At 37.9% G+C, this 25,471-nt stretch overlaps 1 protein-coding gene across 1 annotated transcript; it reads left to right on the forward strand.

Annotated features, from left to right (window-relative positions):
* The first annotated feature begins 1,734 nt into the window (after window positions 1-1,734).
* LOC106870021 (purine nucleoside phosphorylase) lies at window positions 1,735-25,471 on the forward strand. Its single transcript, XM_014915986.3, has 6 exons — window positions 1,735-1,763; window positions 12,198-12,367; window positions 18,825-18,928; window positions 20,074-20,249; window positions 21,438-21,628; window positions 25,044-25,471. The coding sequence occupies exons 1-6, from the start codon at window positions 1,747-1,749 to the stop codon at window positions 25,244-25,246; spliced, it is 861 nt and encodes a 286-aa protein (XP_014771472.1). The 5' UTR covers window positions 1,735-1,746; the 3' UTR covers window positions 25,247-25,471.

Genomic DNA, 25,471 nt, shown 5'->3' on the forward strand with positions numbered 1-25,471 from the left:
AACTCGGACTGAGCAGCCTTTCCAGGTAAACTACCGGAAAGACTTCCGCCCGTCCCCCCCCCCATTTTCTCCCAAATTTGTTTATTCTTGTAATTTTCAAAAGAGTTAAAAATGAAGGAAATGGGGTGGAGTGGGGGTGGGGTGGTAATTTAGAAATGTCGATTTTTGCCAATTTTTTTGTAGATTCGTATTCTTCGTAGCCGAAGGGGAGGGGGGGCAGGGTTGTGTCGAAAAAAAAATCTTTTTAAAAAGGGTGGTCTTTTTTTGGGGGGGGGGGGACAGAAGTCTTACCACAGTTCCGCAATGTATGTATATATGCATGTATATATGTATAGGAATCTTGCAGGCGTGAAGTGGATTCGATCCACTATGCCACAAATTTGAGTTAACACTGCGTCAGAACTTTTCCCGCGGTGAAACAACGGTTTTGATCAGACAGCAGTTAGATATGTCCCAGACGCCTTTAGCTAGGCCGAAGCGGTGTCTCCACCACTTGACCCTTTCTGACCTCTTCTACTCCATCCAGATAAACAAGACCGCCAGCTAAATCCTTTGCACTCACTACCCTGCTTGATAGCTATAAAAACAGGAGACCTCCAAGCAAACTTCCTCTTTTTAGCTACCAGTGGTCACTTGACGACTCATGGAGAACGAAGCCTGGCTGACCAGCTACAACCTTGGCCAGAGGGAGAAAGATATAGGAATCTTGCAGGCGTGAAGTGAATTCGATCCACAAATTTGAATTAACACTGCGTCAGAACTTTTCCCGCGGTGAAACAACGGTTTTGATCTGACGCAGTGTTAATTCAAATTTGTGGCATAGTGGATCGAATCCACCTCGCGCCTGCAAGATTCCTATATATGTATTGTTTAAGCTGCAAAATACATACAAGACATTGGTCAGCCCGGGGCTATAGTAAGATACTTGCCCAAGATGCTTCGCCGTGGGACTGAATCCGAAACTACGAAGTTGCTAAGTGAGCTTCTTAACCACACAGCCATGCTTGCGCTTAGCTGAGAAAAAAAACGAAAGACAAAAACAATCTCCCCTTTCCTCCAAAACACGGGACAGTCATGGCTGGAATGCTTTGGCTATAGTTCTGTTCAATATGCATCTTCAAATCGGCGGAGGTAAAGAAAATACACACCACCCGTTTTTGGCGTAACCCTGACCCTAAACGCCGAAAACGGGTGGCGTGCGTATTCTTTACCTTCGCCTTCAAATCATACACGACCGTCTAGCAAAAAGCAGCGAAACGAAGACTGCTCTGTTGAGCATTAAATAGATTTTGCTGCTATTTCTAGCCCTTGGAGTAATCACGCAGGAGCCCTCATTGTTTGGCTTGTGGAATTCTGTTGGATGATTTTTGTGTTATTGATGACTAAAGATGACCTCTGCTCATTATTTAGTAAGACTCTCAGATGTGCCTGTCTGTAGAATTAACGGCTAATTTTTGAATATAAAATGTTATGAAAGACGTGTGTTCATTAATTTCATGTAATTATAAACACACGAATATATAAACACACATACATAAATAAATACATACACTCATGTAACTCTTAATAACATACACTCAATGACACATATATACACACGTACACTCAATGACACACATATATACACACGTACACTCAATGACACACATATATACACACGTACACTATACCTGTCACATGTATACATATATATATATAAATACATAAGCTTACATTAAGAGTTGTATCCCCTTTACATTCATCGAGATGGAGGCGTGTGAAAGGTTTGGCTCTCTCTATACATTAATTAATTGAATTTTTTTTGTCATTGTAACATAATTAAATGACTTTTTAAAATTTGCAGTTCTAATTATAATTTCGTTGATACCAAGTGTCTTACCTAATATCCCTAACAAATGCATTCTATGTTACTTTGCGTATGTATATATATTTAAAACTGTGCTCCAGTTTCGCTTTTCAATGAAAGTTAATTTGTAGATGCGTGCTGGAGTTCAAGTAAACAAGCACTGTATTTTTCTTTGAGAGTAATTAGATCACCGCTTTGTACTTAAAAGTCTGTAGTATATATATATATATATATATATATATATATATATATATATATATAGGAGCCCCATGATGTATGGTTAAATACGGTAAGAGACGTAATGTAATCTTATACAGCAGCGTCGTAAATTATGACATTCACTGAAAATTGTAATTTCTTGCGAGTTTCTTTCTTTCCACGATCTCATGAAAATGAATGTATTGTCAAAAAAAAAGTATGTTTTCAGCTCAAAATGTGAATGTTTTCATTCGTAAACTAGCGCACAGTAGAATGCACTAGTTTATTTTTGTGACGTGGTCGTAATTGAAATGTATTCGTTAATTGAAATATAGTTTCGTTAATGCTTAATTGAAGTAGTGGTTATTGACTTACTTCCTAAGTATATCAGATGGTGACAAGTGCGAACGACTAATTGTAAATACACGAGACAGTTGTTTCTCAGAGAAATTATAACCTTTTTCATAACATCTTTTTGCCTATGAAAAACAAAAACAAAAAAAAAGCTAAAACACTTTTTTTCACTTCGAAATGTTTATTTTTGACCAGCTAAAATTTTCCAGCAAAATACCCGGAGCCATGAGTCCCGCAAGGTAGGGTGACTGCTAGCACGAGTATCACTGGTCATTCTCCACAACATCATCGCGGTCATATTCGTGGGGCGCGGCTAACACGCCATTTGTTCTGGGGTGTAGGTCTCACCCAATCCTCTGATGTTTAATCGCCCCCCCCCCCTTTTTTTCTTTTCTTTAATTTCTTTGTAATTAAATTGATTCAATCTTAACGTAAATAAAACTAATCTTCACACAATATATGCACGTTGAAGCGCTAAAACACATGTTTAAAGGTGTTCCAATCGTGACTATCCCGTCTTTTTAAAAGCAGTCCAACTGTGACCCTCTGATGCCATCCCGCCATTCTTTAGCGAAAGAATCCGTACATTCCATTTGTGGCCATCTCCTCTTTTAAAATCGTTCCAAACGTGACCATCCGTGCTCATCCTACCTTCCAAACTCGACCATTTCGTCTGTTTTTAATCCCATCTCACCCTCATGTCACACCCTACCATTTAAAAAAAGAATCGGTAATCTTCAAGTTTAGGGGGATAAAAAATAAATAAAAATATTCAAGGGAAGTAACTGAACGTCTTACCAGTATTCTCCGTACATCTGTGTTTATAAATAAATCACACACTTGATTTGATTGACGTTGGGGTTAGGGTGTGATTTATTTATAAACAGCTAGAAGAAAACGGATAATACTGGTAAGTCGTTCAGTTATTTCCCTTGAATATTTTTATTTATTTTTTTATCCCCCTAAACTTGAAGATTACCAAAAGAATCGTTGTATGATGTTGTTAAAGCAATGTATATTCATAATTGAAGATATTCTGTCATTTTCTGTAATGAAAGTAATTTGAACGGAAAGTTTGGAGGAAGCTGATTATTTTTCAAAAAGAACTTTTGAAAAAGATATTTGCATAATTTTAATTTCCGATGTTTTAAACGTAGTTCTTGCTGTTCTGTTTAGGAAAAGCTAAAAAATCAACGAGTTATAGAAAATAAACAAAAAATTTCTCTGAAATCGGTCCATAAAAAAAGGCGATCTTTCGGTATTGGTCTAGAGATATCATGAGGAAACGATGTCATTCACTCTCTATTTCAGCCTAGCCTCTCTATATTATGAAAGAAGGCTGTGCGCGCGCGCGTGTGAATGATGTCGACTAATACTGGTTTTTCCCCCCGATGTTTTAATACACAAATCAAAAATAATTACATTCTCTTGCCAAAGTAGACAATTTCTGACGCTATTGTATAGGATTACTTGAAACAACTAATAGCTTTGTATGAAAAACATTGTTTACGAAATGTAAGTACGTAATCCGACGAGCTAACTGTACAAACTTTTATGTGGACAGTTTATTTTCTAGGACAGCCTTAATTTACAATCTGCTGCTTTTAAAAGCGGACACAGGAAAATGAACCCTCCCACCTACATACATATCTGAATGGTCGTGTTTGGAATCCCTTCCATACTATCTCTGCTAGATTTAAGCTGCTTTTGGACTAGACAACAAAGTTTGCCGTTTACCCATCAATAAATAGAAATAAAATTAAAATTCATCCACAGGATACGTATATCCATAGGATACATATTTTTAAAGAAAAAGAGTGGGGAAAAACCAAGAATACGCGCACACACACATCCGAACGAATTCGAGGGAAACCTCGTTGTTGGGCATACTAGAAATAGCAGCACTTTGTTTAATTTAAGCGCTAATTTATTTTTTTAAAAAAGCCTGCTTTTAACTTTATTATTCCTATTGTATATATTTAAAAAGAAAAACCGTTTTCATATTTTTGTTTTTGAAGATCAAAAATCTGCAAAAAAACTTTTTGAAGTTAAAACAGTTAAATATATTTGTATAGGAATGCCTGATTAAATGAGGAAATTCTCTCCAAAATCTTTGCTGTCTTAAAAATAGTATCTGCATGGTAACGGTTGGGTCGGAAAAGAAAAAGAAACTTCGTCTGTGTAATATTTGCCGATGCAAGTCGCTGTTTCTTTCTCTGGACTCTGTCTTTTTCTTTCTTTGTATCTCAAATGAATACCGTAAGCATGAAATGATATATGTATTATGTCTTTTATTCAGCTTAATCTTACCATATGGTTTGGTAATATTACATATTGTTTCATTCAGTAATGCGTTTGGTTCGTTGTAGTATTGAAAGTAAGCAGCTAGTGACCTCATTTGCTTTATTTCTGATTTAATATGTATTTGGTATATCACATGGCAACCGAGTTTTATTTATTTATGTATTTGTCCTCCAGTATTCTCCCCATGTTTTCTAACTCCTAGAACAGGCGGGGTTGTTATGTGACCGCTCGGCTTTGTTATGTAGATAAATAACAGTCATTAAAATTACACACTAAACGCCTTAACAGTGGCTAATGTGATACACTAGTAAGAAAGAAAATAGTGGTTTCTCTCGTTTAGACTCCGAATTGCTATATAAAAAGATCTCCCAAAATATTTTTCATTTAAGATGTTCCAAACGTGAACATTCCATCTTTTAAAAGCGTTCCGACCGTGACCATCCCGTCTTTTATTAGCATTTCAAACGTATTTATCCCGTATTTTAAAAACGCTCCAAACGTGACTATCTCGTCTTTTAAAAGCGTCCCAGACATGACTATTCCGTTTTTTAAAAGCGTTCCAGACATGATTATCCCATCTTTTAAAAACGTTCCAAATGTGACTATCCCATCTTTTAAAAGCGTTCCAAACGTGACTATCCCATCTTTTAAAAGCGTCCCAAACGTGACTATTCCATCTTTTAAAAGCGTCCCAAACGTGACTATCCCATCTTTTAAAAGCGTCCCAAACGTGACTATCCCATCTTTTAAAAGCGTCCCAAACGTGACTATCCCATCTTTTAAAAGCGTCCCAAACGTGACTATCCCATCTTTTAAAAGCGTCCCAAACGTGACTATTCCATATTTTAAAAGCGTCCCAAACGTGACTATTCCATATTTTAAAAGCGTTCCAAACATGACTATCCCATCTTTTAAAAGCACGTCAAACGTGATCATTCCGCTTTTTAAAGATGTTCCGATTGTGACCATCCCATCTTTTAAAAGCGTTCCAAATGTGACTATCTTGTCATTATCATCATCGTTTAACGTCCGCTTTCCATGCTAGCATGGGTTGGACGATTTGACTAAGGACTGGTGAACCAGATGGCTACACCAGGCTCCAATCTGATTAGACAGAGTTTCTACAGCTGGATGCCCTTCCTAACGCCAACTACTCCGAGAGTGTAGTGGGTGGTTTTATGTGCCACCGGCACGAAGTCCAGTCAGGCGGTACTCGCAACGGCCATGCTAAAAATGGTGTATTTTACGTGCCACCTGCACAGGAGTCAGTCCAATGTTTTGTTCACATGCCACTGGCACGAGTGCCAGTAAGGTGAAGCTGGAAACGATCGCGCTCAAATGGTGCTTTTTTTACGTGCCTACGGCATGGAAGTGAAACCGCTGCTCTGGCAGTGATCCCGCTCGGATGGTGCTGTTAGCGCTCCACTGGTACAGGTGCCAGTCATACATGGATGTTAAATGATAATAATGATATATGCATGCATGTGTGTATGTATATGTCTATACATATTAGTGTGTATGTTTCTATAGATGTGGGTGTGTACACATTTAGACATTTAATGAACACTCCTTGTACATAGATATTTTGGTGCCAGTGTAGTGTGTGATCTACATACATGTTTCTGGTATAGCTTGTGATCTATATTAGTTCAAATGGTATAGTTTGTGATCTACACCAACTTTTTGATCTACATTTAAAATTCATCTATTTACTTGACTTCTGGTTGGTTTTGTATATAAACGAAAAACACTTTTATGATCTAAACACTTTTAGTCCGGACCCCATTGAAAGAAGTCGTGATGAGAGCAAAAGAATTTTATACACAGGTTATTCGAGACGAAGAAGCTGCGATAGAATTTCTCTGTTGCTATGAACTCCTTAACGAACACAGAGATATTGGTCCATCTCTAATTATAATTGCAAATTTATAACAAAATTTTGAATGTAGATCACAAGCTAGTCTAGATTTAACTTGCTGTAGATCAAAATGGCATGCAGATCACATACTACATTGGCACTGGTATTTTCTTGTTTAAAAAGTCAAAGTATTTAAGAGCAGATAATGGTGATGTAAGTAAATAGGTAAGTTATCTTCTCGTGTCATGCTGACTCATAAGGGCCAGTTTCCCGGTTTCATGGTATATAGATTCCCCACCTGAATGGGATGCTTGTCCAACGCAGGATTACTCATTTTAGCCAGCTGAGTGGACTGGAACAACATAAAATAAAGTATTTTGCTCAAGAACACAATGTGTTGCCCAGTCCAGGAACTGAAACCACAGTCGTACCATCACGAGTCCAACACCCTAACCACTAAGCCATGTGCCTCCACAGTGGAGTGTAACAAAATAGGAAACCCATTTTTACACTACTGGAAAGTAAGTGAGGATATGATCACTTCAGTTTAAAGTGTCCTCCTGACTTGACTGATTCTAGTCTGTCATGGCCGAGCCAATAAGTAATGGCTAGTTAAGAGTGGAAAAAGTATGAAATATGATAGCTAACCCATTGCTGTTAGTGGTAGCTGAGAGAAGGAGAGAAAGAGAGAGAGAGAGAGAGTAAGACAGTATGTGGTGTGATTCTTTTAAGTAACAAAAGGAAAAAAAAAAACAAAACTTAACAGACAACTAGTCATGATTAACTGAAATTTCTGTTGTGCTAAAATAACATAGATGTCATTTGCATAGGATTATATATATATATATATATATATATCATTCATCATCATCATCATCGCTTAACGTCTGCTTTCCATGCCAGCATGGGTTGGACGATTTGACTGAGGACTGGTGAAACCAGATGGCTACACCAGGCTCCAATCTGATTTGGCAGAGTTTGTACAGCTGGATGCCCTTCCTAACGCCAGCCACTCTGAGAGTGTAGTGGATGCTTTTACATGCCCTTGTGTCGGTGGCATGTAAAAGCACCCACTACACTCTCAGAGTGGTTGGCGTTAGGAAGGGCATCCAGCTGTAGAAACTCTGTCAAATCAGATTGGAGCCTGGTGTCGCCTCCTGGTCCACCAGTCCTCAGTCAAATCGTCCAACTCATGCTACCATGGAAAGCGGATGTTTAAACGATGATGATGTGTTGTTTTACAGCCAGATACTTTTCCTGTTACTAACCGTAATCATGCTCGAATGGTGCTTTTTACGTGCCACCGGCACGGGCCAGTCAGCGGCCCTGGCAACGATCACGCTCGGATGGTGCTCTTAGCGCTCCACTAGCACGGATGCCAGTCATGCGGTGCTGTCATCGAATTTGATTTTGATTTCACTTGCCTCAACACGTCTTCACAAGCAGAGTTTAGTGTGCATGTGTGTGTGTGGAAGGGGGAAGCAGGTGAAGGGTGTTACAAAGATGGAGGCTACCTTCAGAATCTATTGTAGTACCCTCATATATGTATGTGTAGTTTTGATTCAAGAATTATGGTTGGAATAGGGTTTTCTGGTGAAAGATTAATATGTTAAATTTTTTTCACAACATAGCTAAAGGAACATAATTCTGTGTTATAATAATTTCTCATTCCCAAATTAAATTGACTTTCTTTCATCAGATCAACTTAAAATGTAGTTTCAAATAAGGTGTACTGCAACATTTTGACACTAGTGTAGGAGCCCGGCTAGAAAGGTGATAGGAGATAAGGTCTAGTTGAATGGCGACCTTTGTTCCTAAACTAGATAACACTTACTTTTTCCTTTAAGGTTATTTGTAATCAAGTGTGTATGTAACCCAGACCAGATTTGTTGATAAACTGAAGGAGCTAATCATATCGACTTGTAGTAATGTCAGTCACAGATAGCCTTGGATGAGTTTAAAGTTCATGTGTTTTATGGAATCAAAATAGATGTCAAAGGTCATTAGTTTGTATAATTATTGTAATATGGTACATTTGAATAAATCAAGTTCTTTTTCAATAGATCCACATTCTTGTCTTGTGGGTGTGTATGTATCACCTCTGTTTCTAACAGTCACTTTTGCTTGCTTATGGGTCAGGTAGAATTTGTCACGGTAGATTTTTTTTTCTGGCTAGGTACCCTTCCTCACCTTTTTAACCATATTTACTCACAGAAGACAGGAAGTAAACGACATCACTTGTATGAGGATGATGCTCATTTGCAATCATCACATGTACATGCAAACGCAAACATGCATATATGTATAAATAGTATATATGATGGGTTTCATTCAGTTTCCGTCTACAAAGGCTTTTTGGTTGGCCTGAGGGTAGAGTAGAAGACACTTGCCCAAGGTGCCATGCAGTAGGACTGAACTGAAGACCCACATGATTGAAAGCAAGCTTCTTAATCACATAGCCATGCCTGTGTGTGTGTGTGTGTGTGTATTTATACACCAGTTTATATTATTTCCTTACATATATTTCACTATTGTGGATGCTTGACCACCACAGATACTTTAGTAGGATCTTTTTTAAAACGGGGGCCACATTTTTCATTAATGTTTTACGTAGTGTTTTTGGTACCGAAAGACTTTCAAACTTCGTATACTTATCTATTTTGTGTTATAGAACAGAAAAATATTTTTGTATTCGAATTTATTTCATGTAAAAAATTGTCTTATTTCGATAATTTCAACCAATCACTGACAAGTATTCAGTTGCTTACATTTACTCCTTTGGCTGATTAAGCCATAGCTTCGTTTTATTTGCTTTTTTCATTTTCTTTTTTTTTCTTCGTTTTATTTGCTTTTTTCTTTTTAAATTTGCTGTTTTACCCTAACCCTAACCCTAACCCTAACCCTATCACCGATAGAGTTGTTTCAGAATCGTTTGTTTATGTAGTGGGCACTTAATGTATATCGGCTGAATGGACGTCAGTGATTGGTTGAAATTACAGAAATACGACAACTTTAACATGGAATAACTTAGGGATTTCTTTTTTTTTTTAAGAAGACTAAGAGAAAAAGATGTTTTATATGACACAGTCTACCAGTGTTCCAAGTTTCAAAGTGTTTCGTTAATGAAAAATGTGGCCCCCGTTTTAAAAAAGATCCCTTTAGTAATTTAAGCATATACTGGGAACAGGTGGATGATGGAGCTCTTAACTTGGCAGTAGCAGTCGTACATGTAACTGCTCACACAAGGTTATGTCTGCTTGTCATTACTCAGTTTTATTTCAAGGTTTCTAGCCAATAGAGAAAGATCCAGTTTCTAACCTTCACTGGAATTTCAACAACATCAACAGGGTGTGTATGTATATGTATGTATGTATGTATGCATGCATGTGTGCGTGCAGATTTGTATGTTTTGTTTTATGTATGTATTCTTATGCATATACTTGCATATTTAGACATGTTCATATATACTTAAATGATAAACTTCTGGGAAGTTTTACAGATTTACGCAGTCCCAGTGATGGCCTGGATTTTTAGTCTTCAAATCAGCTTTCTCCTTTCTGGTTTTGAGAAGCTCCATTTCTCAAGACTGGTACTTAGAGAGTGTGTTACATATCCCAGTGCCCCAATGATTACAGGTATATAATTACATGTGTGTGTGTGTGTGTAAAAACAAGAACTTTTGGATGGAAATTTATAAATCTTTTAATGCATTGCTATGTATGTTTCTTATTTCTTTATTGTCCACAAGGGGCTAAACATAGAGGGGATGAATAACAACAGACAAACGGATTAAGTCGATTACATCAACCCCAGTGCGTAACTGGTACTTAATTTATCGATCCTGAAAGGATGAAAGGTGAAGTCGACAGTGGCGAAATTTGAACTCAGAACGTAACGGCAGACGAAATACCGCTAAGTGTTTCGCTTGGTGTGCTAACGTTTCTGCCAATTTGCCACCGCTATGTATGTTTCTACAAGCCTCATTCTTTAATTGTTGTATCTGCCATCCATAGGATATTACAAATATGATTTGCAAAATGTATGGATTCTAAGGGAAATATTGATACAGGTGTTTGTTTCCTTAGGCAAAACCTTCTCATAAATGTAATCTAGAAGATGGGAACAATAAGTTGTAACTGGAATAAATAACATTGGACTTTCATCTCTTCCCCAAGATGAAAATGCAGCTCAAAGGTTGCTGTTTTAACACGGTTGTAAGCACTCTAAAAAAACTGGTAAGCCGGAGAGTTGTATCAGGTTCCCGTCTGATTTTGGCTTGGTTTCTATGACTGGATGTCCTTCTTAATGCCAACCACTCCTAGAGTTTACATGTCACCATCATGGGTACTTTTATGTATCACTGGCACATGTGCCTTTGTGTGTCACCAGCACCAGTTACAACTATGATTTCACTTGACAGGTCTTCTCAAGCACAGCAAAGGTCTCGATTACTTGTCATCGCCTCCATGACACCCAATATTTGAAGCTCGTGCTTCATCATCTCATCCCATGTCTTCCCAGGATTACCTCTTCCACAGGTTCCCTCCACAATTAGAGATCAGCCCTTATATATTATATATATATATATATATATATATATATATATATATATATATATACATACACAGACATGAAGGAAGCAAATAGACACCTTTAATTTTCAAAATCTTTTATTTGATATTAATTGGTTGAAGGAGAGGTTTTCTTCTAGTTGCTCGTCCATGATACCCAAGCTTATGCAGATATGTAGCACACATTCTTGGACTAACTTCTAGCTGTTTTGCAATGTCAGAAGTCTTCGAACAGGGTTCGTTTTCCACAATTCTCTTCAAACAGTGTAGCTTACTTTCCGAGGGCCCAGGTCAGCCGGGACGAGAATCTGTTGATTCTTTTCCTTGGCTTTTGAATTGCACTATAATTCTATTAGCAGTAGCAAGAGGAATTTGAAGATTTTAGGCAATTTTTCGCTGGCTGAGGCCAGCCTCAGATTGCCCAACAATACGACCTCTTTGAAAATCTGACAGTTCTGCTGAATTTTTTGTGTGTGGCATGGTTACTCTTCGCAAATGTTTAATATAATGGCACCTGGAATGAAAAAGAATAATTACATTGTAAATTCTACACCGCTGAAAACATATTGGGATGCTTAGATCAGAAATTTTGAAAATTAAAGGTGTCTATTTACTTCCTGCATATCTGTTGTTAGATGACTTATGAAGGTTCAGCAATTTCTTGCTGAACAGCCATGCATAAATGATTTGTTTATAGTGACTAAATGTTAGTGTTCACATAAGATTACTTCTTACATCAAATCAGCATTACCTGTGCAGGTGTATGGCATGCCACATATCAGGTGATAAAATGATTGCAGAGCAACGTGAAATGAAGTGTTTTACTCATAAACACAATGCAATGCGTGGTCTGGGAATCGAAACCACAATCTCATGATTGTGTGTGTAACACTCTAACCACTAAGCCATTCGCCTTTACACGTGTATTTGTGTGTCGTGTGTGTGTGTGGTGCATGCACACACCCACACAGTGCTATAAGAAGGGTACAATTAAACATTTTATTGAAAATCTAAAAAAAAAAAATCAACCAAAAATTAATTTACAAATTTTTTTTTTCCCTTTTAGTATTTCCTATGAGCAAGTAGAATGTATTGCCAATGTCATAAAACCCAAGCTAAATGCTGTACCAAAGATTGGAGTCATCTGTGGATCTGGTCTTGGAGGTCTGGCTGACATGGTAACTGACAAAGTCTGCTTCCCTTATTCAGAATTGCCTGACTTTCCAGTCAGCACAGGTAAATAAATATTTTTTTCTTACCTCTCTTTTTTTTTTTTTTTCCCATTGTTATTTATCTTCTGTTGGACCAACTGTTGTATTTTCCTTCTAATAAGCATCCAACATCTCCCCCATTGACTGCCGTTTAGAATTTGTCCTTTAGCTCGGAATTTGCGTCAATGAATGTAGTTAATGTATTTCCATGTTATCGTGTCTTCAGACTTGGTTTCCTCTTCAAAATTCTTCATCCATCTGTGTACATTGCTCTTATCAAATGGGTCACCTCACCTCTATAAACAACTTGTGACTTTATGGTGCTGCCAACAAGCTGTACTTTAACCAGAATTCAATGATAGCACATTAGTCTGTGAGGGAATTCAAATCACACTCAAGTCAGCATGACTTTCATTCTCTCAGAGTTAAGAGGTCTGGGGCGGGGGAGCAATTTCACTGACTAATCCCTCTCCTAAATTATGTCTATATTAGAGATCTTTATGCAGTATTTAAAATATGTAGATGTGCTACTTAAATTTTATAATATGGAAACTTAAGAATATAAAAATATGGTCTTGGAATGTAAATAATTGCCTTGTCATGAAACTGAAACTCTTGTAGAATATCTGTATAGCTTGATACTGTATAAAGATCTGATAGAAGTATTGTAGTCTTTCTATGTGTTAACTGTTCACCAAGTAACAAGCATGCATGTATATATGTGTAAATATATCAAGCACGTTTGCTTTCCATGCTGGCATGCGTTGGATGGTTTGACTGAGGACTGGTGAGCCAGAGGCTGCACCAAGCTCAATCGGATCTGGCAAAGTTTCTACAGCTGGATGCCCTTCTTAATGTCAACCACTCCAAGAGTGTAGTGGGTGCTTTTACATGCCACTGGCACGAGGGCCAGTCAGGCGGTTCTGGCAATGACCACGCTCAAAAGGTGTTTTTACGTGCTGCCTGCACGGGAGCCAGTCTGGCAGTACCGGTAACGACCACGCTCGAATGTTGGTTTCCACGTGCCACAGCACATGTGTCACCTGCATGGGAGCCAATCAGTGGCTCTGGCAACAACCACGCTCAGATGTGCTTTTAACGTTCCACTGGCACGAGTGCCAATCAGGTGGTACTGTCATCAGTCACATCAGCAATTTTGATTTTTTACACTTTCGTCAATAGGTTTTCACAAGCAAGGTTTATTGTCCAATGAATGAGGGGTATTCATAAATGGGCTGGCTACACCTACTGGCATAGGCCATCGACTATGGTCTCACTTAGCTTGTTGGGTCTTCTCAAGCACAGCATATCTCCAAAGGTCCTTCACTAGTCATTGCCTCGGTAAGGCCCAATATTTGAAGGTCGTGCTTCACCACCTCATTCCAGATTTTCCTGGTTCTACCTCTTCCACAGGTTTCCTCAACTGCTAGGGTGTGACACTTTTTCACACAACTGTCCTCATTCATTTGCATATCAGCGCAGTCGTCTCTCTTGCACACCACATCTGATGCTTCTTAAATCCAACTTTTCTCTTAGGGTGCTTACAGTCTGTCGTGTATGCACACTGACATTACACATCCAGCGGAGTCTTCTGGCTTCATTCTTTGCAAGCTTATATGTATGCATATATATGGATATGCATGTATGTGTGTATATATATATATATATGTATATGCATATATGTATGTATATACATGTATGTATGTATGTATATATATGTATATGCATGTATGTATGTATATATATGTATATGCATGTATGTATGTATATATATGTATATGCATGTATGTATGTATATATATGTATATGCATGTATGTGTATGTATATATATGTATATGCATGTATGTGTATGTATATATATGTATATGCATGTATGTGTATGTATATATATGTATATGCATGTATGTGTATGTATATATATGTATATGCATGTATGTGTATGTATATATATGTATATGCATGTATGTGTATGTATATATATGTATATGCATGTATGTGTATGTATATATATGTATATGCATGTATGTGTATGTATATATATGTATATGCATGTATGTGTATGTATATATATGTATATGCATGTATGTGTATGTATATATATGCATGTATGTGTATGTATATATATGTATATGCATGTATGTGTATGTATATATATGCATGTATGTGTATGTATATATATGCATGTATGTGTATGTATATATATATATATGCATGTATGTGTATGTATATATATGTATATGCATGTATGTGTGTATATATATGTATATGCATGTATGTGTGTATATATATGTATATGCATGTATGTGTGTATATATATGTATATGCATGTATGTGTATGTATATATATGTATGTGTATGTATATATATGTATATGCATGTATGTGTATGTATATATATGTATATGCATGTATGTGTGTATATATATGTATATGCATGTATGTGTGTATATATACGTATATGCATGTATGTGTATGTATATATATGTATATGCATGTATGTGTGTGTATATATATATATATATATATATATATATGCATGTATGTGTGTATATATACATATATATATATTTGTATATGCATGTATGTGTATATATGTATATGTATGTATGTATGTATGTATGTATATATATGTATGAATATGTATATATATGTATGAATATGTATATATATGTATGAATATGTATATATATGTATGAATATGTATATATATGTATGAATATGTATATATATGTATGAATATGTATGTATATATATGTATGAATATGTATGTATATATATGTATGAATATGTATGAATATGTATGTATATATATGTATGAATATGTATGTATGTATGTATATATATATATATGAATATGTATGTGTGTATATATATATGTATAAGTATGTATATGTGTGTTTGTGTATATATGTATGTATATATACACTCTCTGAGTGGTTGGCGTTAGGAAGGGCATCCAGCTGTAGAAACTCTGCCAAATTAGACTGGAGCCTGGTGTTGCCATCCGGTTTCACCAGTCCTCAGTCAAATCGTCCAACCCATGCTAGCATGGAAAGCGGACGTTAAACGATGATGATGATGATGATGATATATATATATATGTATATACATATGTATATATATATATATTGTTGTACATGTATATATGTATGTACATAAATGTAAGTACATGTATGTAAGTACATGTATGTGTATGTGTGTACGTATGTACTTGTGTACGTATGTACATGTACATGTACGTATATGTATGTATGCATGTGTATGTGTGTATATATATGTACAGTTGTATGTATACATATATATGTACATATGCATATGTATGTATTTGTACGTATATGTATGCTTGTGTATATGTATGTAGATATGTATGTATATGTATGTGTGTGTATATATATATATATGCATATATATATGCATATGTATGTGCACATATATATGTGTATATATATGTATGTGTATGTATGTGCATATATAGGTGTGTGTGTATATATGTATGTATATATATATATGTGTGTATATATATATATATATATGTGAATGTTTGTATGTGTGTGTATATATGTATGTATATATAAATGTGTGTATATATATATATATGTGAATGTTTGTGTGTGTATGTATATCTATATGTATATGTATACGTGTGCTTGTATGTGTGTATATGTATGTCAAGTGACATATGCAACTGTGTATGCCTGGTGATAAGAGACTGAGATGTAGGAAATTGTGGTAGCATAGAAACATTGGTGTGTCTGTGTGTTTGAAAACAAAAATATTTGTTGCGCCCTTTAGATAAACAAAATACTTAACATAGAAAATCTAGGGTAGAAAGGAAGAATTGTGAGGAAATGGTAACATGTCAAAAGATTGCTTTGGATTTAGAATACCTGAACTGTATAACTACTAATCTCCCTCAAATTTGGAGCACTGACAAATTGAAGTCAGTTTGAAATCTGGAAGTATTTTGGTACTGCAGCTGAAAATTTGCTGTGAAACTGTCTTCAATTGGGATTGTATCACTCCAGGGCCCATATCTTTGCTAATTCTCTGACTCCATTCAACAGAAATAAAACGCTGAATATCCCCGAGAACTACGTTAAGGGTACACATGTCTGTGGAGAGCTCAGCCACTTGCACGTTAATTTCACGAGCAGGCTGTTCCGTTGATCGAACCAACTGGAACCCTCGACGTCGTAGGCGACGGAGTGCCAACACACATACACATATGATGATCATCAGGATCATTGTCATGGTGTCTTTGTTGTAGACACTTTTCCATACTTGCAGGGATGAGACAGAATTTACCAAGGCAGATTTTCTACTGTTGGGTGCCATTCCTCTCATTAACTCTTTCATGTTTCCTAGCAAGATAATATTTCTCCAAGGCTAGATGTGTTTTCACAGAAGCCTGAAAACAAGTGACTCCACTTGTCCTGACTATACAAGAGCATCCAGCTTTTAAAATATCTGCTTTGTCAAATTTTGTGTGACATATGCAAACACGGAAAAGTAGCCATTAAACTGATGATGATGATGATCATCATCATCATCGTTTAACGTCCGCTTTCCATGCTAGCATGGGTTGGACGATTTGACTGAGGACTGGCGAACCAGATGGCTGCACCAGGCTCCAATCTGATCTGGCAGTGTTTCTACAGATGGATGCCCTTCCTAACGCCAACCACTCCGATAGTGTAGTGGGTGCTTTTACGTGCCACCGGCACGAGGGCCAGTCTGACGTTACTGGTAATGGCCACGCTCAGATGGTGTGTTTTGACATGCCACATGCACAGGAGCCAGTCCAGCGGCACTGGCAACGACCTCGCTTGAATGTTTGTGTGTATATATATATATATATATATATATATATATATATAAATAAATATCTATGTGAACTATGATGAAAAAAATGAAAGATATGGTATGTAATTTTTTGTGCAGGGGTTCCTTCAGACATGTAATCTATTTTAAGGGTTATTATTATTATTCAAGCCACCGCCCGGAATCGAACTCGGAATCTTGGGGTTAGTAGCCTGCACTCTTAACCACTACGCCAAGAGCGTGGGCTACTAACCCCAAGATTCCGAGCTCAATTCCAAGCAGCGACCTGAATAATAATAATAATAACAACAACAACAACACTGAAATGAGAACCCAGGCTCGAAACTTCCCCAAGACACCCGACGAAGGCTGGAGAGTATATCAGCTAAAGCATTGTGTTAACAACAAACAAGATGAGGACAAATATCAGTCAGATGTAAATAATGTATTCAGAAAAAACTATTAAATATATGTGTATAAGATTACTGACACATTGTTGGTTGTAATATTTACTACTCGGCTGCTTTGTCCAATCCTATTTTTCTCTGGTTTATTTTTACTTATGTAGTCAAACTGGGTTAAATCTCTTAGTTGCTATCTTGTTTTTTTTTCCATTGCCTTCATTTCAATGTTTTAAAGTTAATTGAATATTCATTGCTTTAAGTGGTTAGAAAGTTAAGTTGTTAGACTACTTTCTCCAAACTACATTATTGTCTGTTCAGACACTTCTATGCCTGGTTGACAGAATGGGTTGTAGTCAGTAGGCATTCGAGAGAAATTTGATGTGGTCATTCAGTTTGTTAGAAATAGTAGCTAACTTCAAATTTTCTCTCAAAAAATGTGCCCTACAATATATAAAAAAAAAAAAAAGGTAGGACAACTCAGGTAATGTAATCCTATATACTATGTGTAATAAAAAGACAAGGGGGTCACAGCTGGGGATATTTTTTGATTCAAGATGAACTCAAAAAACAGCTGACAACTACAACAATTGTGCCAACAGTAGCCAGATGTTCAAATTTGACAAAAATCCATTCCCCACTCATGTCAGTATGGGATAACGAGTCTAAATCATTGAAAATGATCAAAAACAACAATGGGATGTGTGAGTGTTTTGTACTTTCTTATTCATTTATGAATATTTGTGCACAAATGTCTTACCCATTATCCATAAAAATGGATAAGATTATGAAAAGAAAACAAAGCAGTGTTGACTGTGAATGTAAAAGCATTACCCAGAAACATCTAGACCTAATATTAAGGAGGTCATAGCCAATATCCCAATAATGATTTCGTTTCTCTCTTTCACTTGAAATGAGTATCAAACTTGTGTGTTGCCTATGGCCAAAAAAATATTGAATGCAACAATAGTATTTATCAGGTTAAAAAAAACATTTTACAAAACAACAACAACAACAAAAAAAAATAGCGATCTAAGCAAGGAAGCTATTTACAAAAAACGTGGAGCACTAACAGCAACGTCTGAGTGTGATCATTGCCAGAGCAATGATGATGAAACTGTCCAACCCATGCCAGCCTGGAAAATGGATGTTCGATGATGATGATGAATGTCTAATACTGTTTCTAACAAAAATCTTAGAAATTAATTTTTTTTTTTTTTTTTTTTTTGCTCTAATATGCTTTTAATTTTCTATTCACAGTTGCTGGTCACAAAGGTCAGTTTGTTGCTGGTCTCCTAGGTGACAAATATGTAATTGTTATGCAAGGACGACTGCATGCCTACGAAGGATATTCAATGGCAAAGGTATGCAGCTAATGACATTGTAAGTATGGTTGTGTGGTTAAGAAACTTGCCTTGCAACTGCATAGTCTCAGGTTCTGTTCCACTGTGTGTTATCTTGGGTAAATTTCTACATGATAACCCTGGATCAAACAAAGACTTGGGAATGAACTCGGTAGACAAAAACTGTGGTAAGGCGGTGTGCTGGCAGAATCGTTAGCACACCGGGCGAAATGCTTAGCGGTATTTCTTCTGCCGCTGTGTTCTGAGTTCAAATTCCGCCGAGGTCAACTTTGCCTTTCATCCTTTCGGGGTAGATTAAATAAGTACCAGTTGAACATTGGGGTTGATGTAATCGACTTAATCCCTTGTTTGTCCCCTCTATGTTTAGCCCCTTGTGGGCAGTAAAGAAATAAGATACTGTGAAAACCTGTAGTGTATGCGTGTGTACACACACACACACACACACACACACACACACACACACAGACAGAGGGTGCGGCGAATAAACTCATCTAAATTATACAAAAATGAAAATAACACTGGCATCTCATTTTAACAGATATATTTACCAAAATTACATTAAAAATATCTTGAAGTACTTCAAGAGTACTTCAAAAAGTCCGACCCATGGAAAGTGGATGTTAAATGACGATGATGATCATGAGGTTCAACTCATCAGCTCCAGTCAAACAGTCTAACCCATGCCAGCATGGAGAGCAGACGTTAAATGATGATGATGATATATGCATGTGTATATATATGTGTGTGTGTGTGTGTGTGTGTGTGTATTGTGTCTGTCCTCCCCCCGTTAACTATTAAGTTATATAGATTAGATTTGATAGATCATTACAATTTATTGAATAAGCACTTACCCTCTCCTCATCCACTTAAAAATAAATATGCTTACATGCATAATCAAAGAGAGAGGAGAAGGAGGAGGAGGGATCGAGCAAGACATTAAAACCTCTAATGTCAAATAAGCCTCCCATCTCGCCTGTGTGCAACTCCCTTGACTTGTGTGGGGCACAGTGGAATGAGAGACCAACAAAACCAACTGACATGATGCCAGAATGATGATACCAAAATGGCTGTGCGAGAACTTCTCATACCCTTTTGGGCTGAGCTTTTCATTTCTCTTTTAACAAATAAAATACTTCTACTTGTAGGCCACGGTGCCAGTTCGAGTGATGAAACTTCTTGGTGTTGAAACTTTAATTGTCACCAATGCAGCTGGAGGTCTTAACCAGAGCTTTAATGTTGGGGATTTCATGATCATTAAGGACCAAATCAATTTTCCTGGCTTCGTTGGAATTAATCCACTGAGAGGACCAAACGATGAAAGGTAAACCAAGTTATTGTTTTTGTAGCTACTGCTCTTTCCGTTATTGTTGTTTGTTGTTGGGGACTGTCTTCTCTGATTCAGTACATATATGACCAAATGCTTTCCATCCATGAATACCTGTCTTTTTGTTAGATATGAAGGTGCATGGCTTAGTGGTTAGAGTGTCAGGTTTACAACCATGAGGTAGTGAGTTCGATTCCCAGCCTGGGCTGTGTGTTGTGTTCTTGAGCAAGACACTTTATTTCACGTTGCTTCAGCTCACTCAGCTGTTGAAATGAATTACGATGTCACTGTTGCCAAGCTATATCAACCTTTTGCTTTTCCATGGAAAAATCGGTGGCGCAGAGAGGAGAGGCTGGTATGCATGGGTGACTACTGGCCTTCTACAAAAACAACTCTGCCCAGACTTGTGCATTAGGAAGGGCATCCAGCTGTAGAAACCATACCAAAACAGACTATGGAACCTAGAGCAGACCCTAACTTGACAGTTCATGTCAAACTGACCAGCTCATGCCAGCATGAAAAACAGATGTCAAATGTTGATGTTGATGGTGATGATGTTATAAATCCAATTTCTATGCTCTATTAAGTTTATGATCCCACATAAACTCAGTTTCTACTCCGCTGCGAATTTATGTAATTATGTAACATGTAAGGGTTGTTGACAGGAAGAGCATCTAACTAAAAAGAATAAAAAATGCCTCAAATAAGTCTCCAGGTGTGGCTGTGTGATAAGAAGTTTGCTTCACAACCATATGGTTTTGGATTGAAGTCCTACTGTGTGGTACCTTAGCCAAGTGTGCCTTCTATTATACCCTTGCACTGACCAAAGCTTTGTGAGTGAATTTGGTATACATACAGAAACTGAAAGAAGCCCGTTGTGTGTGTGTGTGTGTGTGTGTGTGTGTCTTTGCATTTGTCCTCCTCCATCATGGCTTGAAAATCCCTGTAACTTAGAAGTTTGGCAAAAGAGACTGATAGAATAAGTACCAGGTTAAAAAAAAAAAAATGGAAGTACTGGTGTTGATTCATTCAGCTAAAGATTCTTGAATGTGGTGTCCCAGCATAGAAATTGGGCATAAAATGAACATATATTGAGCTAACTGATATTGTCGGTGTCTTCATTTTTGTATAATATTTGTTTTTATTGTATTATTATTATTATTATTTTCTTTCTTTTTGTTGTAGATTTGGCCCAAGATTTCCATCTGTATCAAAAGCTTATAATCTAGAATATCGTAAACTTGCTCGTAAAATTGCAGAAGAACTAGGATATTCTCAATATCTGCGAGAAGGTGTTTATTGTTCTCTTGGAGGCCCTACATATGAAACTGTAACTGAATGTCTTTTCCTTAGAAATGCTGGAGCCGACGCCGTTGGTAAGTTTCTTTCAAGTTTAGTTCTGGTACATTCTGTGTCTTGTTTTGAAATTTCAAACGTACCAAAGGAACAGAAGTTAAAAACTGAATGAACAAAATTATTAATAATAAATACCAGTGAAGATGTTCTGGTGACACGTAAAAGGCATGTGTGCCAGTGACACAAAAGGCACCCATGCTGGTGACACATAAAAGGCGCGTATGCTGGTGACTCATGAAAAGGTGTGTGTGCTGGTGACACGTGACAGGTCTCATGTGCCAGTGATGCACGATAGGCCACACATGTCGGTGACATGTGAAATTTTCTATTATAAGAAAGAAAAATTGTTTCTTCTAACAGCTTAGGAATCTGATATTTGTGAATGTCATACCTTATAAAGGTGCATGGCTTAGTGGTTAGGATGTTGGACTCATGATCATAAGTTTGTAGTTTCAATTTCTGGACTGGGCGATGGATTGTTTTCTTGAGCAAGACACTTCTCTTAATGTTGTTACACTCCAATCAGCTCATAAAAATGAATAATCCTATGACAGATTGGTGTTCAGGAAGAAATATATACACCAGTGAAACCAAAAAATTGGCCCTTTGCTCCCTACGGAATAATGTGGACTACCATACCTTACAGTATTTTCTTATATACCCCAGTGCCGCTGGACTGGCTCCTGTGCAGGTGGCACGTAAAATACACCATTTTGAGCGTGGCCGTTGCCAGTACTGCCTGACTAAAAGAACCCACTACACTCTTGGAGTGGTTGGTGTTAGGAAGGGCTTCCAGCTGTAGAAACTCTGCCAAATCAGATTGGAGCCTGGTGTAGCCATCTGGTTCGCCGGTCCTCAGTCAAATCGTCCAACCCATACTAGCATGGAAGGCAGACGTTAAACGATGATGATGACAATGTTTCAATATTTGATGTTAATTGTTATGTAATCATAAGCTGCTACATGAAACTAGCTCTGTAACAAGCCAATAGTGGTAGGGGGAGCTCTTTCATTATCACTTGACCTGTTAGAAATAGCAACCAAATTTTCCTCAAACCATGCCCAACTGTTTTAAATAAAGACATTATAGTCCAATGCTTCTTAACCATTTTTTCCCTATGGACTCCTTTGATTCCTCTTTTACTCAGATGGACCTCAATAGCCATTTGATGGAACCACATGGTTCCGGATTTAGTCCCACTGCGTGGCACCTTCGGCAAGTGTCTTCTACTATAGCCTCGGGCCAAGCAAAACCTTGTGAGTGGATTTGGTAGACGGAAACTGAAAGAAGCCCGTCGTATATATGTATATGTATATATATTTGTGTGTCTGTGTTTGTCCCTCCAACATCGCTTGACAACCAATGTTGGTGTGTTTAGGTCCCCATAACTTAGCGGTTGGGCAAAAGAGGCCGATAGAATAAGTACTAGGCTTACAAAGAATAAGTCTTGGGGTCGATTTGCTCAACTAAAAGTGGTGCTCCAGCATCTCCGCAGTCAAATGACTGAAACAAGCAAAAGAGTAAAGAGTTATAATTTTATAATTAACTATCATTAGGAATTGTATAAAAAACCAAAACTATTTTGTGTATTGTAGAAGTATAACCAATGTATAACCATTATAGGCGCAGGAGTGGCTGTGTGGTAAGTAGCTTGCTTACCAACCACATGGTTCCGGGTTCAGTCCCACTGCGTGGCACCTTGGGCAAGTGTCTTCTACTATAGCTTCAGGCCGACCAAAGCCTTGTGAGTGGAGTTGGTAGACGGAAACTGAAAAAAGCCCGTCGTATATATGTATATATATGTATGTGTGTGTATATGTTTTTGTCTCTGTGTTTGTCCCCCCAACATTGCTTGACAACCGATGCTGGTGTGTTTACGTCCCCGTAACTTAGCGGTTCAGCAAAAAAAGAGACCGATAGAATAAGTGCTAGACTTGCAAAGAATAAGTCCTGGGGTCGATTTGCTCGACTAAAGGCGGTGCTCCAGCATGGCCGCAGTCAAATGACTGAAACAAGTAAGAGAGTAATGTATTGTGCATAAATTTTAATGGCAAAATCTTATACTGACCCCTAAAGGTCATCTGGATCCTTGTTAAGAACCACTGGTATAATCTGTGACACACACACAAACTAGATGGTCATAGTTGGAATGTCGTTTGTTCCTTCTCGAGCCATGCCTGGCTCATAAGGGCTGGTTTCCCAGTTTTATTGGCATTTCGGTGAGCTGCCAGATGCAGGAGGAAAGAGCGAGAGAAAGTTGTGGTAAAAGAGTTAGCAGAAATTTGCCATTACCTTCTGTTGGAGCCGCATGGAGCTTAAGTGTTTCGCTCAAAAACACACATCGCTCAGTCTGAGATTCGAACCCTCGATCTCTCGACTGCAAGTCCGCTGCTCTAACCACTAGGCCATGTGCCGCCACCATAGCTGGAATGCTAGCATATATTTGTTCAATGATAGTTAGTTGATCAAGGGTTTAAAACTATTGTTACCATTACCTCTACCACTGTTATATATTTTTATTGTCATCTCTACCCGTCATCATAAACAATATTATCATCAGCACAGCCAGTATCATCACTATCACCTTTGTCATCCACAGCACTTTTAGCCAAGCCTTCTTGCCTTTTCTCCATCACTAGTTTTCTCCACTCACTAGTTTTCTCCACTCACTGAATGTGGTACATTTTTTTTTTACCTAATACTTAATGTTTATGTACTTACCGTGTCTATATCTATGTAGTTGTCTCCCTTGCATGCATCAGCTTACGTTGCAATACTCAGAAAATCCTCCACTCTCTCTCTCTCTCTCTCTCTGTTCACTTGTTTTCCATCTTGCCAGCAATATCATCATCATCATCATCATCATTTGGCATCTGTTTTCCAAGCTGGCATGGGTGAGATGGTTTGACTGGAACTGAAGCAGGAGAGCTACACTAGGCTCCAGTCTGTTTTGGCTTGGTTTCTATGGCTGGATGCCCTTCCTACCACCAACCACTCCAGGTGTCTTTTACATGCCACTAGCGTGGGTACCCTTAACGGGTCACTAGCGTAGGTGCCCTTAACATGTCACTAGTGTGGGTGCCCTTAATGTGTCACTGGCACAGCTGCCCCTAGCGTGTGGCCTGTGCGGGTGCCCCTAGCGTGTGGCCTGTGCGGGTGCCCCTAGCGTGTGGCCGGCGCGGGTGCCCCTAGCGTGTGGCCGGCGCGGGTGCCCCTAGCGTGTGGCCGGCGCGGGTGCCCCTAGCGTGTGGCCGGCGCGGGTGCCCCTAGCGTGTGGCCGACGCGGGTGCCCTTAATGTATCACTGGCACAGGTGCCCACAAGTTCCCTTTATTTGTTAGTAACACTGGTGCCTTTTACATGTCATCTTTGACAGCTATATATTTCTATTTCTTGAAACTTTGCAGGAATCAATTATTTATTCTTTACTTTCAGGTATGAGCACTTGTCCTGAAGTGATTGTGGCAGCACATGCCTCCATGAAAGTATTTGGTTTATCTCTCATCACAAATAAAAGCATCATGGAATATGACAGTGAGAAATATGCAAACCATGAAGAAGTATTAGAGACTGGCAAGAAACAGGCATCCTTACTATTGAAGCTTATCTCTACAATTGTCTCCAGAATGAATGTTTAGAAAGTGAGGTCCATTGGTGTAGTGTTAATTTTAACAAGTCCTAAGTTTAGATGTAAGTGATGGATCTTCCTCCACAGTAAGAGCAATGGACTTCTACCTGTCTCGACGCCCTTCTGGCATTGACTCTACAAGTCATATGTTCTGTATATGATAATAAACACTTGTAATGTCTCAGGACCAGTTCACTGAATTGTACTCGTTCAAAATAAATCATTATAATTATTA

Source organism: Octopus bimaculoides, chromosome 1 (genome assembly GCF_046866305.1).
Source record: "Octopus bimaculoides isolate indiv1 chromosome 1, ASM4686630v1, whole genome shotgun sequence".
NCBI lineage: Eukaryota > Metazoa > Mollusca > Cephalopoda > Octopoda > Octopodidae > Octopus > Octopus bimaculoides.